Raw genomic sequence first — 13,556 nt, 5'->3', positions numbered from 1 at the left:
TGTATTTAAACTTAATATAATCATTATTTATATGATGATTTTTTCAAAATAAATACATACGGTTATAAAATCATTTGCTTGTTGTATAATTGGTATACTACCTCTGATGTATTTTAAAATTTTCGTGAATGAGGAGACTGCGGCCAATTAGGTCATTCCTCGGCCTCGTGCCGAACACTTTTCTATGTTTGAAGAGCAAGATTATTATTATTTTTCATTAATTAATTGAAGAGCTGGAAATTAAAGTTGTCATGAATGAGAAATTTTTGATATTAAAACATACCATGCTTGTCATACAACGATGTCTTATCATGTGTGTATTTATTTTAAAAATTATCATCTAAATGATGGTTATATTAAATTCAACTGTATATTTCATACGATCGTTAGTTGATTGTATTATTTTTAATGTACTATGTTTCAAAAAATTTCATTAAATGAGACTCATTTTATTCTTGTAAATGTCACTATTGTTTTGTTTTTTGAGTTGAGATAATTAATTTATGTTTCAATTGATGCTATAATTCTATGAATGTACTATAGTATAACTTAAGAAAACATAATTAAAAAAAGAGAAGAAATGAAAATATCTAATGGTGGGGTACAAGGGAGAACTTGCTGTTGCATTCACCAAGGGCCGATCAGTCAACCACTTCACATTATATATATAGTGTACGAGAAAACTTTACTTCACGAACTTGGAAAAATTGTGGGGAAGATATTATTTTATAAATTTACTGTAGTTTGCTGTCGCCAAATGATTTCTAAAATGAAAAAGTCAGGGTCTACTCCATTAATTTATTTAGATGGATAAATATATATACAAAATTTGAATATTTTACAGAAGAAAAGAAAAACGTCAATATGCACTGTCAAATAAAAAAATATATGGGCTTGTTTGGGCACCAATTTGTCTTTCACCAGGGCGGGATCCAGTCATCTACGCACCACTATAATCTAGAACACTAATATTGGGAAAAACAGAACCAACAAAATGGATTAAAAAAAAAATGAAAGAGAAAAACAAGGAGAAAGAAACGGACTGCGACTGCCCTTAATTCACGTTAAACCTAAAAATTTAAGAACCACAAAAATCATCCGGAAAGTAGAGGAAGGGCGAGCTGAATCATTAAGAGTGATGGATCGTATTTCATGTTTCTACGTGTGTTAAATGAAACAACATCATATTTATAATAGTAAAGATCGAAAAGGAAGAAAGAATGGATTTAAAGGTGGTTATGATGCTGTTCATGGTGGCGGCGGCAGTGGTGGATTCTAGTGCACACGGCAGCTCAAGCTGGGGACGGATCAACAACATAAACCGTGTTGAAGATCCGAATGAGATGTTGATGCCAACGGAGGACAGCCGCCGTCAGCTTCTGGGAACGTGGTACAGCAGCTATGGAGCCCTAGAAGGCAACTCTGTTCCCTGCGATGCTCCTGGTAGCTCCTACTACAATTGCAATGGTCGCGGTCTCAGTAGACCGACTGCTACTGCTCCTCGTCGAAGCGACTCACTTGATTAATTTCCTTTTTCTTTTCCCTCTTGATTAGTTAATTTAATTAATAAATAATAAACTTCAACCAAGAGGATATGATGTTAATTAATTAATTATATTTAATTAAGGAGCCAGCATGCAACTACGTACACCCCATAATTTTTGTCTTTCTTTTTATTTTTATTTTTTTTTCCGATCTTACGATTAAACACTCAACAACAAGACTGATCAGTTAATTTTAATTTATGTTGATTGCTTCTTGTCTGCTGCAATTACAATTGGAATGTAAAGTTTTATCAATAATTTATTAAAGCTAGATAGCCTATATTTTTTCATGACTTTTTAATTTTCCTGTATGTTTAAATTCCAGGCCATCATAATCTATCAATTAAATCATCAAATTATTTATCGAGTCCTCAAGACAAACAAATTGGCGTGCTTAATAAGTAATAATTAACCTTAATTAATTATACACGTTATGCCTTGTCTCCTCTCCGTGGAAAAAGAGAAGTTTGGGTCCCTCAACGAATATGAAATTTCATTTTCATATGTGTTTCATCCAAAACCAATATTAGTTATCCTAATATTTAAGTTTCAATTTTAATTTTAATTGATGTAGCATTCATCTATTAGATGGTGGTTAAGTAATTTTATAATTCCTAAATTTCATTATCCAATAGATGAGTGACATATGATATTAGAATTCATAATAAAACTCGATCCCTAATATTATTATCCGTGTAAATGAGACTATATGGTAACAAGATATATCAAATCTTATGATTTTTGGAGCCATCTTTTCAATATTTGTCTTTAACTAGTAACAACACTGCTGGGGGAATTAATGAGTAATTTAATGAACAATTATATCAATCAATTAAGAAAAGCACGAAAATGGGTCTACGTGGTAGTTGTTAGGTTTTGTGATTTGGATCATTTTAAAGCCACATTCAAAGTTCGTTTACTTGGTAGAATTTAAGGGGGAATAAAAAACCACCGAGGATTAGACTTATGATATTATTGACTCGATTACAGCTTACAAGTGTCTTTTTTTTCTAACTTTTTTTTTTAATCGAAAGACAATTTTGATTAATTGGTGAACTTTGCATTCACTATGGGCCAACCAGATAATCATTTTTTGTTGTATTATTATTGTATGAAAGTCTAATGCACATGAAAATTGGAAATGTGGAGATTAAGATATTATTTTAACAATTATACTTAATTAGTTGCTGTCGCTAAATGATTCACGCAATCGAACTGGTGTTTGGTTGGGTACACAAGCATAAGGCTACCTCACTAATTAATTTGACAAAAGCAAGAATGGGTAAAGGTTTCACATATAAGAGTCTTAGATTTGAATTTTGCCAAAGTCTTGGTAAGTCTGCAGGGGAGAAGGAAATGAAGGTTTGGAAACTATTGCAGTGACTTGATTGCTTTGTTCTCTAATTAGAAATAAATCACTGTCCAAGAACCTTTGTCAAGATCTGTTCAAGTTGCAATTAAATCAACACCAATCTGAGGCTTCAATGCTGATTCACACCTTAGCTCTAGGTTAATTGAAGAATTGGGAATGATAAGAGTTTAATTTGTCTTGACAGATTACTATTTTACTTTAATACCTAATCAATTTAATGGATTAATTTTGAAAATGAAGAGAAATAAATCTTGGCCATTCAACTTGCTTATGGTCATGTATTATTAGGCTCTTAAAAGTCAAAAAGTACGAGGAAAGAAAATACAAGAAGAAGATGCTAATTAATGCTAATGGAGAGACACGAATTTTAACCATTCAATTGTTGTCATGTGTTACTAGATTCTTAAAAGTCACAAATCCAAGGAGAGACAAAATATGAAGAAGATACTAATTAATGCTAGGACCTGTCTATGGTACAGATTCTGTAACAAACATCACCCGTCATCCCACCATCCGATTTTCTATTGTTTAGTTTCTCACTCCACATCCAACCACATCCAACGGCTGATGCTGCAGTCTGTACCTTACAGATTCTGTAAGCTAGTCGAGTCCATTAATGCTAATGTGTCCTATAAAAATTTGTTCAAGTACTACTTTTTAAAAGCAGTGATACTGATATAAATAATAAACCTCAACAGAATGGTGACAAAAACCGACACGAACCCATTTGTACTAATCATGCATTTTTAACCTTTTTATTGTCAACTTTTGAAAAGCAACAAACAAGAGTGAGAGAGGAGGAAGGAAGACATTTTATGGACCTTATGTATAGCAACGTTACATTCAATACGGATAAAGACAACATATAAGAGGTGCCAGTATATTGTGGAGAAGAAAGTGCAGAGCAGTTAATAATGATACACCATTTTTTTTATTGTTCTTAAACGTTAACATTTCTAGTCATATATCTATATAGACCTTTTTTGTATTAACTCTGTCTCACATAACTCAAATTGATATGTATTAAGGCGATTCTACTTTTTATTTGGGGATTGATGAATATGGATCTAATGCTCCTCAAAATGGGAATACGCCCTCAAAATATTGGGGAAGTAAGACGTGGTTGACAATAACGATCTTAATTCGACACGTTTAGTCAACCACATATATCAAAACTTAAAAACAATTCACGATCATAAATGTTTCAATTTGCTGGATGTGAATAAAGAAAAATACATCACCACTCTTAAAATCTATGCATTGTTGTAACTTTTTCAAGAGTTTTAGATACATTGCGTATATGTATGCCATGTATTGTGTTAGTTGATCAACTTGACCCAAAAACTTAATAGATAATACTGATCTAATGTTAGTATTTCTTAAAAGACTTGTTATGAATTAATACTAATATTAGTTCCTTACTAATTCAACTTAATCATTCATCTAATTGTCTGAGTGTATTATTCTTATCCTAGTCAATTATAAATTATCTTGATTTATTGCCGGGAATTTCTCCGTTGATTATACTTTTTAGTATCCTTGCAAATTGCAATATCTATGATGGACAAGATCTATGTATACATGACATGATAGATCTGTACTTGGTGAGGCAAATGTTCCATAGTTTCAATAATATGGATCACCGGATAAACATATAAAAAAAATTAACAAAACCCAGAATTAAAGACAAAATAAATCAATTAATCTTCATACAATACTAGCTATTAAAGCCATTGGCATTTTTGAAACAACAATAATAGTACCACATGAGGAACAAATTAATCAATTAATCTTCATACATACTGGCTATTAAAGCCATTGGCATTTTTGAAACAACAATAATAATACCATATATATATTTAGACAGAAATACAGAGGGATGGAGCAAGAAACGGGCAGCTCTAAGTCTAAATTAACGTTAAGCCCGCAGAGTTCACAACCACAAAAATCATCAAAGGATTCCCCTCATTCAACTGAGTAAAAATCACAGCCACCCTTCAGTCAGTAGTATATATCCCACATTTCGCCTCCTTTTATGTATAAATCAGGAGAGCGCACAAAATTTAGAAATGGATCATCATCAAGTGAACATAAAACATCACTCGCTCTTTTTAAACTCCATTGTTTGTATTTAATTAAGAGTCCCCCCACCCCCCCCCCCCAAAAAAAAATAATGATTATAAATAGTAATAAATTAAAATGGGTACAGCAAAGCAGCTGCTGATCAGTATGGTGTTCCTCGCATTGGGCATTGTGATGGCCATGATGGCATCAGAGACAAATGCCTTCGACAGCGGCAACTGGGGTCGCCTTACCAACATCGGACGCATTGAAGATGACACTGAAGTGTTGATGCCCACAGAAGATAGCCGTCGCCACCTCAATGCAGCAGGCTTCATCAGCTACGGAGCCCTACAGGGCAATTCAGTTCCATGCAACCGACGTGGCGCTTCCTATTACAATTGCAATGGAGGTGGCCCCACTAACCCTTACCGCCGTGGTTGCACCGCCATCACCAACTGCCAGAGGGCCACTGCCTAATCAATTAATTGACTCGTAGGATCGGTACGGTATTCAAAGCTCATTTAATAGAAAAGAGAGAAATAACATGTCCCCTTGATTATAAGTTATAACTAGCTAGTACTCTTCGGAAACTTGAGTTATTTTGCTATTGCGAATTTCCTTTTTTTTTTTTTGTAATTTTTTTCTATGTTCTATTGTTTTGTTATTTTTTTTGTCTTTTTTAAAATTTTGCGGATGGGTACAAATGCAATCACTGAATCTTAACATTGATGATCTTTATTCATGTAACCGAACCTAGTCTCTTCTCCTCATTAATTCTTTTTGTTCTTCCATTTATTTTGCGGAGGTAATCAATAAAAAGATAAAATATTATTCGTGTTCAAGTGTCGATTAATTAGGGCTTTAAGCTTTTCTTTTGTTTTCCAATTCATTTAACCTAGCTCTTTGAAAGCCTTTTTTAACACTCAAGAATTAATGGTCATTTTAAAGAGACGGAAAAATGGATCAATAATGGTGATTAAGGGGAAATCATATTGATAAACTGTGTCATCTGAGACCAAGGTCTAATTTACTGGTTAGCGGGCAGTCTTTTCAAAATTTAGGTTTTAGATTCGAGTGTTATAAAATGTGCATGTGTATAATAATAATAATAATAAAAAGTATGCCATCCTTTTGTAAACATTCATGCACATGGCCCTTCGTCCAATATTTTATTTACTTATAAATTAACTTTAACCACTGCTGTAATACTTCATAAATGGATTCAAAGAAATTTATCTTCAAAATGTTATTCCTAACGATACTTAAAGATATATAATCAGTGTAAAAAAAGTATATAGTTTCAATCTAGTTATAAGTTATATTTTCTTTTTAATACAAATTAAGAATGAAACTATACTATACATGCATTTTGAGCTAGTCCAATGCACATTTGAGGACAAAAATTAAGATTGTCCAAAATATATATATATTTATTATTTGCTTAATATTTCATTAGGCTTTATCTTAATTTTGTTTCTTTGGCTTTCTCTTTTCTCTTATTGCTTTTGTTAACCTTATTTTGTTTTTTTTTTCCTATGACCTAGAGGTTTTGTTTTATATCCCCTTTGAACATATTTTTCTTTACTTTGATTAATTTTACAAGTTGGGGTCCTCTAACACCCACCTTATCGGTGATTTTTTTTTTTTAAAATAATTTACTTGATATTTGATCTTGAGAATATAAAATAAAAATTTTATTATAAAAATTTTAAAAATATAAAAAAGTATAAGAAAAATATATAAAACTCTATATGACATGATATATGCTATTTTATCATCAGAAGTGAGATTTCCTCGTTTTCAATTAAGAGAATCTTGATTCATAATTGTTTAAAAACTGTTCTTTTGATGGTTTCAAATTGACTAAAAGGTTACAGCATTGTCAAAAAAACTCTTCAAATGAGATTTTACTACTTATTTAAAGAGTCAAATCAACAAAAAGATTTTTAAAACATTATTCAAATAAGGTTGTACAAAAGTTAGAAATTTAAGAACATGGAAAGATTGAGATTTCACCAAATTTATAAAATTAAACTTATATCGTGAAATACAACCCTCGGATGAAACCACCCCTGCCTCCTTTTTTTTTTAATTTAGTTTTTTATATTAAGATTTTTAGGAGAAGTTTAAGTCTGATTACTAGAGGTATACCGTTCTTTTATATATATAAATTTGGATGATAGTAAATTAAATTAAACTAAACCCAGCCTAAATTTCTCCAATTAAACTCTAAACCCGATTTGAGGTTTCGAGTGAGTTTTTTCTTCTTTTTTTTTTTTTTTTTTTTTGGTGTCACCATAAGAAAAAATAAAATACTTGTTGCACACACATAAGTCATAACATCACCTTATAGAGAAGAGAACTGTGAAATATCGCTTGTACTACCCGACAACAGAAAATGATGAACCCATGTGTTTGTCTACCATACAATTGGGATTTTTTTTTTTTTTGATTACATGAGACTATTGCTCAGATTACAACTCATATACATGAGACTATTACTGATATTTACAAATCAGACTATTACTGGGACCAACTGACATCAATGCTAATGGAGCTCTGCCCAGATTTTAACCCTCACAAATATTCGAGGGATGTCTACTCCTCACTCATGGGTAAGGGAGAAGACTACCTTCACTCAAATTAATTGAAGAAGGAAATACCCCACAATATTTTTGTGGGGGTTCGAATTACTGCCCTCCAAATTGGAGGGCAGCAGCCCTGGCCACTCGGGCTACTGCCCGAGTGGTTATACAATTGGGATTAAAGGGCTGGCAATTCCAAATTTTGGTTCCAAATTTGCGGCCCAAGCAGCTGCTAAATTACAAGCTGCAAATTTCGCACTGAAAACGGCTGGCTGGTCAATTATTAAGACTGTCTCAACCGCAGTAGCCAAAGAAACAGCCGGTCATTTCAAACATTAGCTCTTATCTTCTAGATTGCCTTCTTTCGTTTCTCGTGCATACCGAGACTGAGAGTGAGTGGCGGCCCCGGTATAGTGTCATCTTGTCTCCTGTCCAAGCATGGCAGTGAAGAAGTTACATTTTAAAAAAAAATTAAAAATTAAAAAGACTACGGGTAATCATGATTAGGCCACTAATAATTTAAATATTTTGTTACTTTTTCCCTAGATTCCTTGCTATAGTTTGTTTGATTATACTTTTTGCAAGTTTCAACTAAAAAAAAAGGTCTTTATTTTCTCGAGACTTTTTTAAGTAGTGGGATTTTTTTAGTTATTTTCTATGATGCATTAATTCTCCACGATGACGTCAATTTATCATAAAATTTCTAATCCTTTAAAGTTAATACTGCTAACTGCCCGGCAGGAACCTTCAAGGCAACTTCAATTGAATACAAACAAAGTTCCTACAAATTGTCAAAAATATCAAGCGTGAAACTTGAAGCCCCCGGCATTAGTGTTCAAGCCATACCCATATACCGTCGATGGATAAGTACTTTCATCATCAGGTAACAAACGTGGAAAAGATGTATTTTAAAATACGGAAATTATTAATATCCACTCACTATTTCCTACTGATTTAACACAATAATAATATATTTAAATGAGTTAAACCAAGAACTTTATTTTGTTTAAGGATAAAAGTATAAATTTATCAATTTTTTTTTATTTTGTTTAAGGTTAAAAATGTCAATTTATTCCTCTTTTCTTCATTTTCATTTTTATCTCCCATAAGAAGGGAATTCTTGTTTTTCGTTCCCAAATTAATGAGTCCCAACCAAAATTCACTTTCATTCCTTTATATTTTTAACAAGTAAACACGGATGAAAATGATTCTTATTTCTTTGATCCAAAGAGTAAACAGCCATTAGTTTAAAGTTTACTCTTTTTGTTTTTATAAATTGTATTATTTTTTCAGCTTGCTATTAATAGATTCTAACTTTTGATAGTGTCATAAGATGGTCATCTTGGTCAATTTCCAGAGAATATGCTGAACAGATACACATTTGTAGAATTACTTTAAAATCGGGGAAAATTAATAGGTTGAGGATTGACAATTTCCTTTGAAAATTGAAAAGAGGAAGAAAGACGTGCGTCTTCAAACAAGGCACGTAGAAGTTTCAAAATGTTCAATTAATGACCTACCAACTAACTATAACCCAATTCCTATTCTCTCTCTCTCTCTTTTTTTTTTCAAAAAAATGGGAACTATAACCCCAACACAAATTACCAAAACTAAAACAAAATAAAACAAAGTAATCAATTAAGAGCATCACTAAAATTTTCTTTAAATAAAATCCTACTTATCATTTAAAGAGCCGAATAAGTAAAAATTATTCTAAAAGATTTTTTTTAAATAATATTATTATTCTCTCTCATCAGTATTGAGAAAAGAAAAAGATAATCTAATATACAGTATTATATTATTTTTTATTTTCTCATTTTTGAAGAGTGGGATGTGTTATTATTATTTTAGTTGAAAAAAATATAATTAAAATGATATGAATTTGTTTTTATTTAAAAAAATCTTTTGATAGATGATTTAATTTTTTTTATTCTTTTATATATCACATAAATAAATAAATAAATAAATTTAAAAAGTTTTTTTCCTGCTCTAACAGTCACCACGTTTCACGGCTTTCTTTCTTTAATTTCATTTCAAAATGCTTATTCAGTCTTTCATAATCAAAAAGACCCACTTCTGCACACCTGCACTTCCGCATGTCTCACCTCACTCAAGTTGGTCTCTCTTGAGTCAAAAAAGCAAAGTTTCGGCACAGTGGGTTTAGGTATTGGATTCGAAGAGAGCAAAAGGAAGAAACCCCCCATTCGCATGACCACTTTTTACAGCAATTCTAGTCTAAAGTACCCACTCACTGACTCGAGATTCAGGAAACTCAATCAAATATCGAAAACAACTGGGCCTCTGGGGCCATCAGCTTTCTTTTCTTTGCACGATTCCTGCGCAGGTGGGTCCTTCAATTAATTGCGTCCAACCAAATAAAATCTTGTGTGGCTGCAACTGTGCCCAAAATTAGTCGTCATCCTCAACCCAAAAAGAAAAAGAAAATTTAGTCGACATCGCATTAACAAAAAATCTTTTAAAATGCTAGCAATTGTAAAATCATAAGCAATCACTTTGGGTTTCTTGTCCTCATTGGGAACAACTGTTGAGTGTTGACTTGACTGTACGCTGTCAATGAAACAAGTATGAAGACTGGTTTAGCTAAAATCTGTATCTAATCCATTTACGTATCCAATGGCGAATATTTTTCGCAGCATTATGAATCGTGATGGTAGATCTAGAATCAAAGATGGCATGTGTGCGAGACTAGTCTATGACGACGATATTGAGTAAGTGCATTGTCCACGTAGAATTCTTTACTTGGCGCATCCTTTTCACTCCACAAAGCAAAAAACAAAACAAAACAAAAGAGTCATCAAGATTCCTCCCTCTCCCATTTATATCTTTGGCAGCTTTGCCCAAAGCTGCTTTTATTTTTTGGCCATTTCATACGAACAAAAGTTTTCCCATTTTCCCATTACTCGTCTCTTCCTCTCCCTCTCTCACATCTGCAGTGTTTCATGTTTACAAAGTCTCAAGTAATTGGAATTGAATTTCTGGATCCATAGTCATGCCTACATTGGCAGTCCCTACCGACCCCACAATTAATAAAAGTTAGAATATTTAGCAATTCCAATTAATTTTTTTCCTTCAAAAAAATATATTCATACAACATCAATTCCTCTAGAAAATGTAAGTAAAAGCTAATACTGAAAAAATTTACCACTAGTTCTTAATTTCTCTTCACTCCTTCAAACGAAAAATTGGAACCTTCCCCATCAATCATCATATGAGAACAAATCATTGCTATTTGCTAATGCCTAAAATGGTATAAATATAAAAGAAATAATATTGCGGCCAAAACATAAAAATATACAATTGAAGCAAGGATTTTCTCTCATTTCTGCAAATATCCAACGTTACAATTTTATTTTTCTCTCACCCTCGTTACCAACAATACATAAAAATCTTACACAGGAAAAAAAAATAAAAATAAAAGAAAAACCTAATAATAATTTAAGAATTAGAAGCGGAAGAACCTGAAACTCTCGGCGAAGACACCGGAAAGAGCGGCAACAGCCTCGGCTCCACCTCTCGCGGCGTAGTTGATGGTGACGGGTGCAAATAAAACCCCTTCTCTTTAATGGCCTTCTCTTCGGCTTCTTTATCCAAATTCTCGCCCTTTGCTTGCAAAGCAGTATGGTTATAGTTAACATGATTGCCGTGCCCGGATCGGGCAAACGGGTCGGGTATCAAAGGGGTGACCGGGCTGAGAACTAGAGACGGGAAGTCAAGAATGCTCGGAGAAAGAATCTCGGATTTCCGGGGGGAGAACCCAGAGTTGACAAATGGGTTAGGGTTTAAAGGATTGATCTTGAGATTCTTGAGCGAGTTTCTACGCTCATAGAGTTTGAACCCGGATTGCTGTTGCTTTTTGGGAATAGATTTGATGGGAGGGATGCTGTGAGTTTTGGCATTTGGGTCGGGTTGTGAAGTGGGTTTGGATGCTTGTTTAGCGGTTTCAGAGGATCCGGTGAGCATCTGGACGACTTGTTTGAAGGAAGAGGTGTCTGCTTGGACGAAAGTAGTCGGGTACGGGTTTCCAGATTCGGATCTGGTAACGGGTTTCGGCGTAGAGGGGTTGTTGTTGTTGTTGTTGCTGCTGCTGCCGCTGCTGCTGGTGCTGCTATTTTCTTGGTATTTTGGTGAGTGCTCCATTGATGGGCTCGGGTTCTGATTCTGGTTCTGGTTCTGGTTCTGGTTCTGGTTCTGGTTTTGGTGGGGAAGAGAGAGGAGAGCACAGAGTTTTGATGAGTTCGAGATTAGAAATTAGATGAAGAGTTTTCTTTACTTTCTATGGTTCGGTAAGAAAGTTTTGGTGGGGGCACTATCGCCTCTCTTTCTGTTCCCACGCTCTGGTTTTATGAGTGTTTCCACTTCATTTTCAACGGAGGGTTTTTTTTTTTTTTTTTTTTTTTTAAATACTGTTATACAAGACCGTTGGTATTACAATTAATATTTATAAATAGATTTTATAATTGAGACCTTTTTTCGTGGTATGTACTCCTCTGAAGTACTGTCCAAATTCTTTAAACCCTCTCAAATATTCAAGGGTTGTCCACTCTACTCACATTTCGTGAGTAATAGACTAACTCCACTCAATTATTTAATAATTGAGGAAGGATTGTAAATAAGCTCCATAAATATTTTTATGGAGGCTCAAATCTTTACACTCATTATTCTAAGTGTAAGGGTTCTCTCACTGGACCAAAGGCCCATTAATACGGAGGGTTCTTTCTGTTTGACTAAGGAAGGCTATCTTTGGAAATTAATTTTTCCTTATTTCAAAAGTAGCTTACTAAGTTACTTCTCACGCAATAAATCATGTGAGCTCCACTACTGTATTATTATTCCTACGTGAAGAGTTAAGTTACAATAGGCCGCAATTTAACATTTTTCATTTTAAAAAGAAAATTTTAATCTTATTTGTTAAAAAATTATTTATATTTATTATTCTTATTTTCAATCATCAATAACTATATACCATCATTATACGATCGTATTGACATATTGATTATTGGTATTTTTATCTTTTTACATTATTAATTACCAATACCTGTTACAACATAATTCAATAAAGTCATGGGTAATTTATTAGAATCATCATCAATCCATCCACTCATCATGATTTAGTCAAAATTAAATTCAAAGTTTTATGCTGCAGGGAGTTACCAACTCCATCCGAAACGGAACGCACGCGCCAAGAGTGAAGGTGGTAAAGAGTTGAGAAGAAGTCCAACTGGTAACATGGCATTGGAGGTGTTGGGGATTTCAGACAGACAAACTGAGTGGGCCAGTGGACATGACTATATGTCTATGGGCATGAGAGAGAGAGAGAGAGAGAGAGAGAGAGAGAGAGAGAGAGAGAGAGAGAGAAGAAATATTCAAAGAAAATGAAATCGTCAAGAAAGTGTTCAAAATTAGGCATTGACTTGCACAAGCACAATCCCCACCCACTTGGCCTTTGAGTCTGACTACGGTAAGGTACTTGCCACCTTAATTATTTTAATTTATCTATTATGTGTATGGTGCATTTAACCTTAACAACTCATTTTATCACATTATTATAATTTTTAAATAATTCAAAATTAAAAATTAAAAAAAAATACTAGCATCAAGTGCAGCCCTTTCCCTCCCTTTTTCCTTCTATTGTCATTAGTACTATATAATTAAACACTATCAGATGAATTAGAATCTTTGCAATCAAAATTTAAAGTATATTGGCAGTGATCTTAAGCTACGTTTGACACGCATGATTAAATTGAATTAACTATAAGAACTGAATTGAATTAAATTAGATTGAATGAGGCTGGATTATATATAGTGGTGTCATATGTTTGGTAAGATATAGTATTAATATTGGATTAAACTATGTTAAATTAATTATAAGTGAAGTTAAATAGTATTTAATTAGAACAATTAAATTTATTTAATGTACATATTTTTATGTATGACGTATATTTTGCCTATTAAAATTAATTATTTACCAAA

The 13,556-nt window shown here is 33.0% G+C and overlaps 2 protein-coding genes across 2 annotated transcripts; one reads left to right on the top strand and one right to left on the bottom strand.

Annotated features, from left to right (window-relative positions):
* Nucleotides 1-5,115: 5,115 nt before the first annotated feature.
* LOC102623595 (rapid alkalinization factor) lies at nucleotides 5,116-5,457 on the top strand. The gene has a single exon (XM_006468151.1). It carries the CDS (start codon nucleotides 5,116-5,118, stop codon nucleotides 5,455-5,457), a length of 342 nt encoding a protein of 113 aa, XP_006468214.1.
* Nucleotides 5,458-10,878: 5,421 nt separating this feature from the next.
* LOC102621329 (VQ motif-containing protein 4) lies at nucleotides 10,879-11,916 on the bottom strand. The gene has a single exon (XM_025095592.2). The coding sequence runs from the start codon at nucleotides 11,721-11,723 to the stop codon at nucleotides 11,022-11,024; it is 702 nt and encodes a 233-aa protein (XP_024951360.1). The 5' UTR covers nucleotides 11,724-11,916; the 3' UTR covers nucleotides 10,879-11,021.
* Between the last annotated feature and the right edge of the window lie 1,640 nt (nucleotides 11,917-13,556).

The sequence above is a fragment of the Citrus sinensis genome, chromosome 2 (genome assembly GCF_022201045.2).
Source record: "Citrus sinensis cultivar Valencia sweet orange chromosome 2, DVS_A1.0, whole genome shotgun sequence".
NCBI classification, from domain to species: domain Eukaryota; kingdom Viridiplantae; phylum Streptophyta; class Magnoliopsida; order Sapindales; family Rutaceae; genus Citrus; species Citrus sinensis.
The sequence above is the reverse complement of the archived record's forward strand: the minus strand, read 5'-3'. Positions and strand labels throughout refer to the sequence as shown.

What these genes read in the sequence shown, in the direction of transcription:
- LOC102623595 (XM_006468151.1), top strand. Translation starts at nt 5,116, where the DNA reads ATGGGTACAGCAAAGCAGCTGCTGATCAGTATGGTGTTCCTCGCATTG.
- LOC102621329 (XM_025095592.2), bottom strand. Translation starts at nt 11,723, where the DNA reads ATGGAGCACTCACCAAAATACCAAGAAAATAGCAGCACCAGCAGCAGC.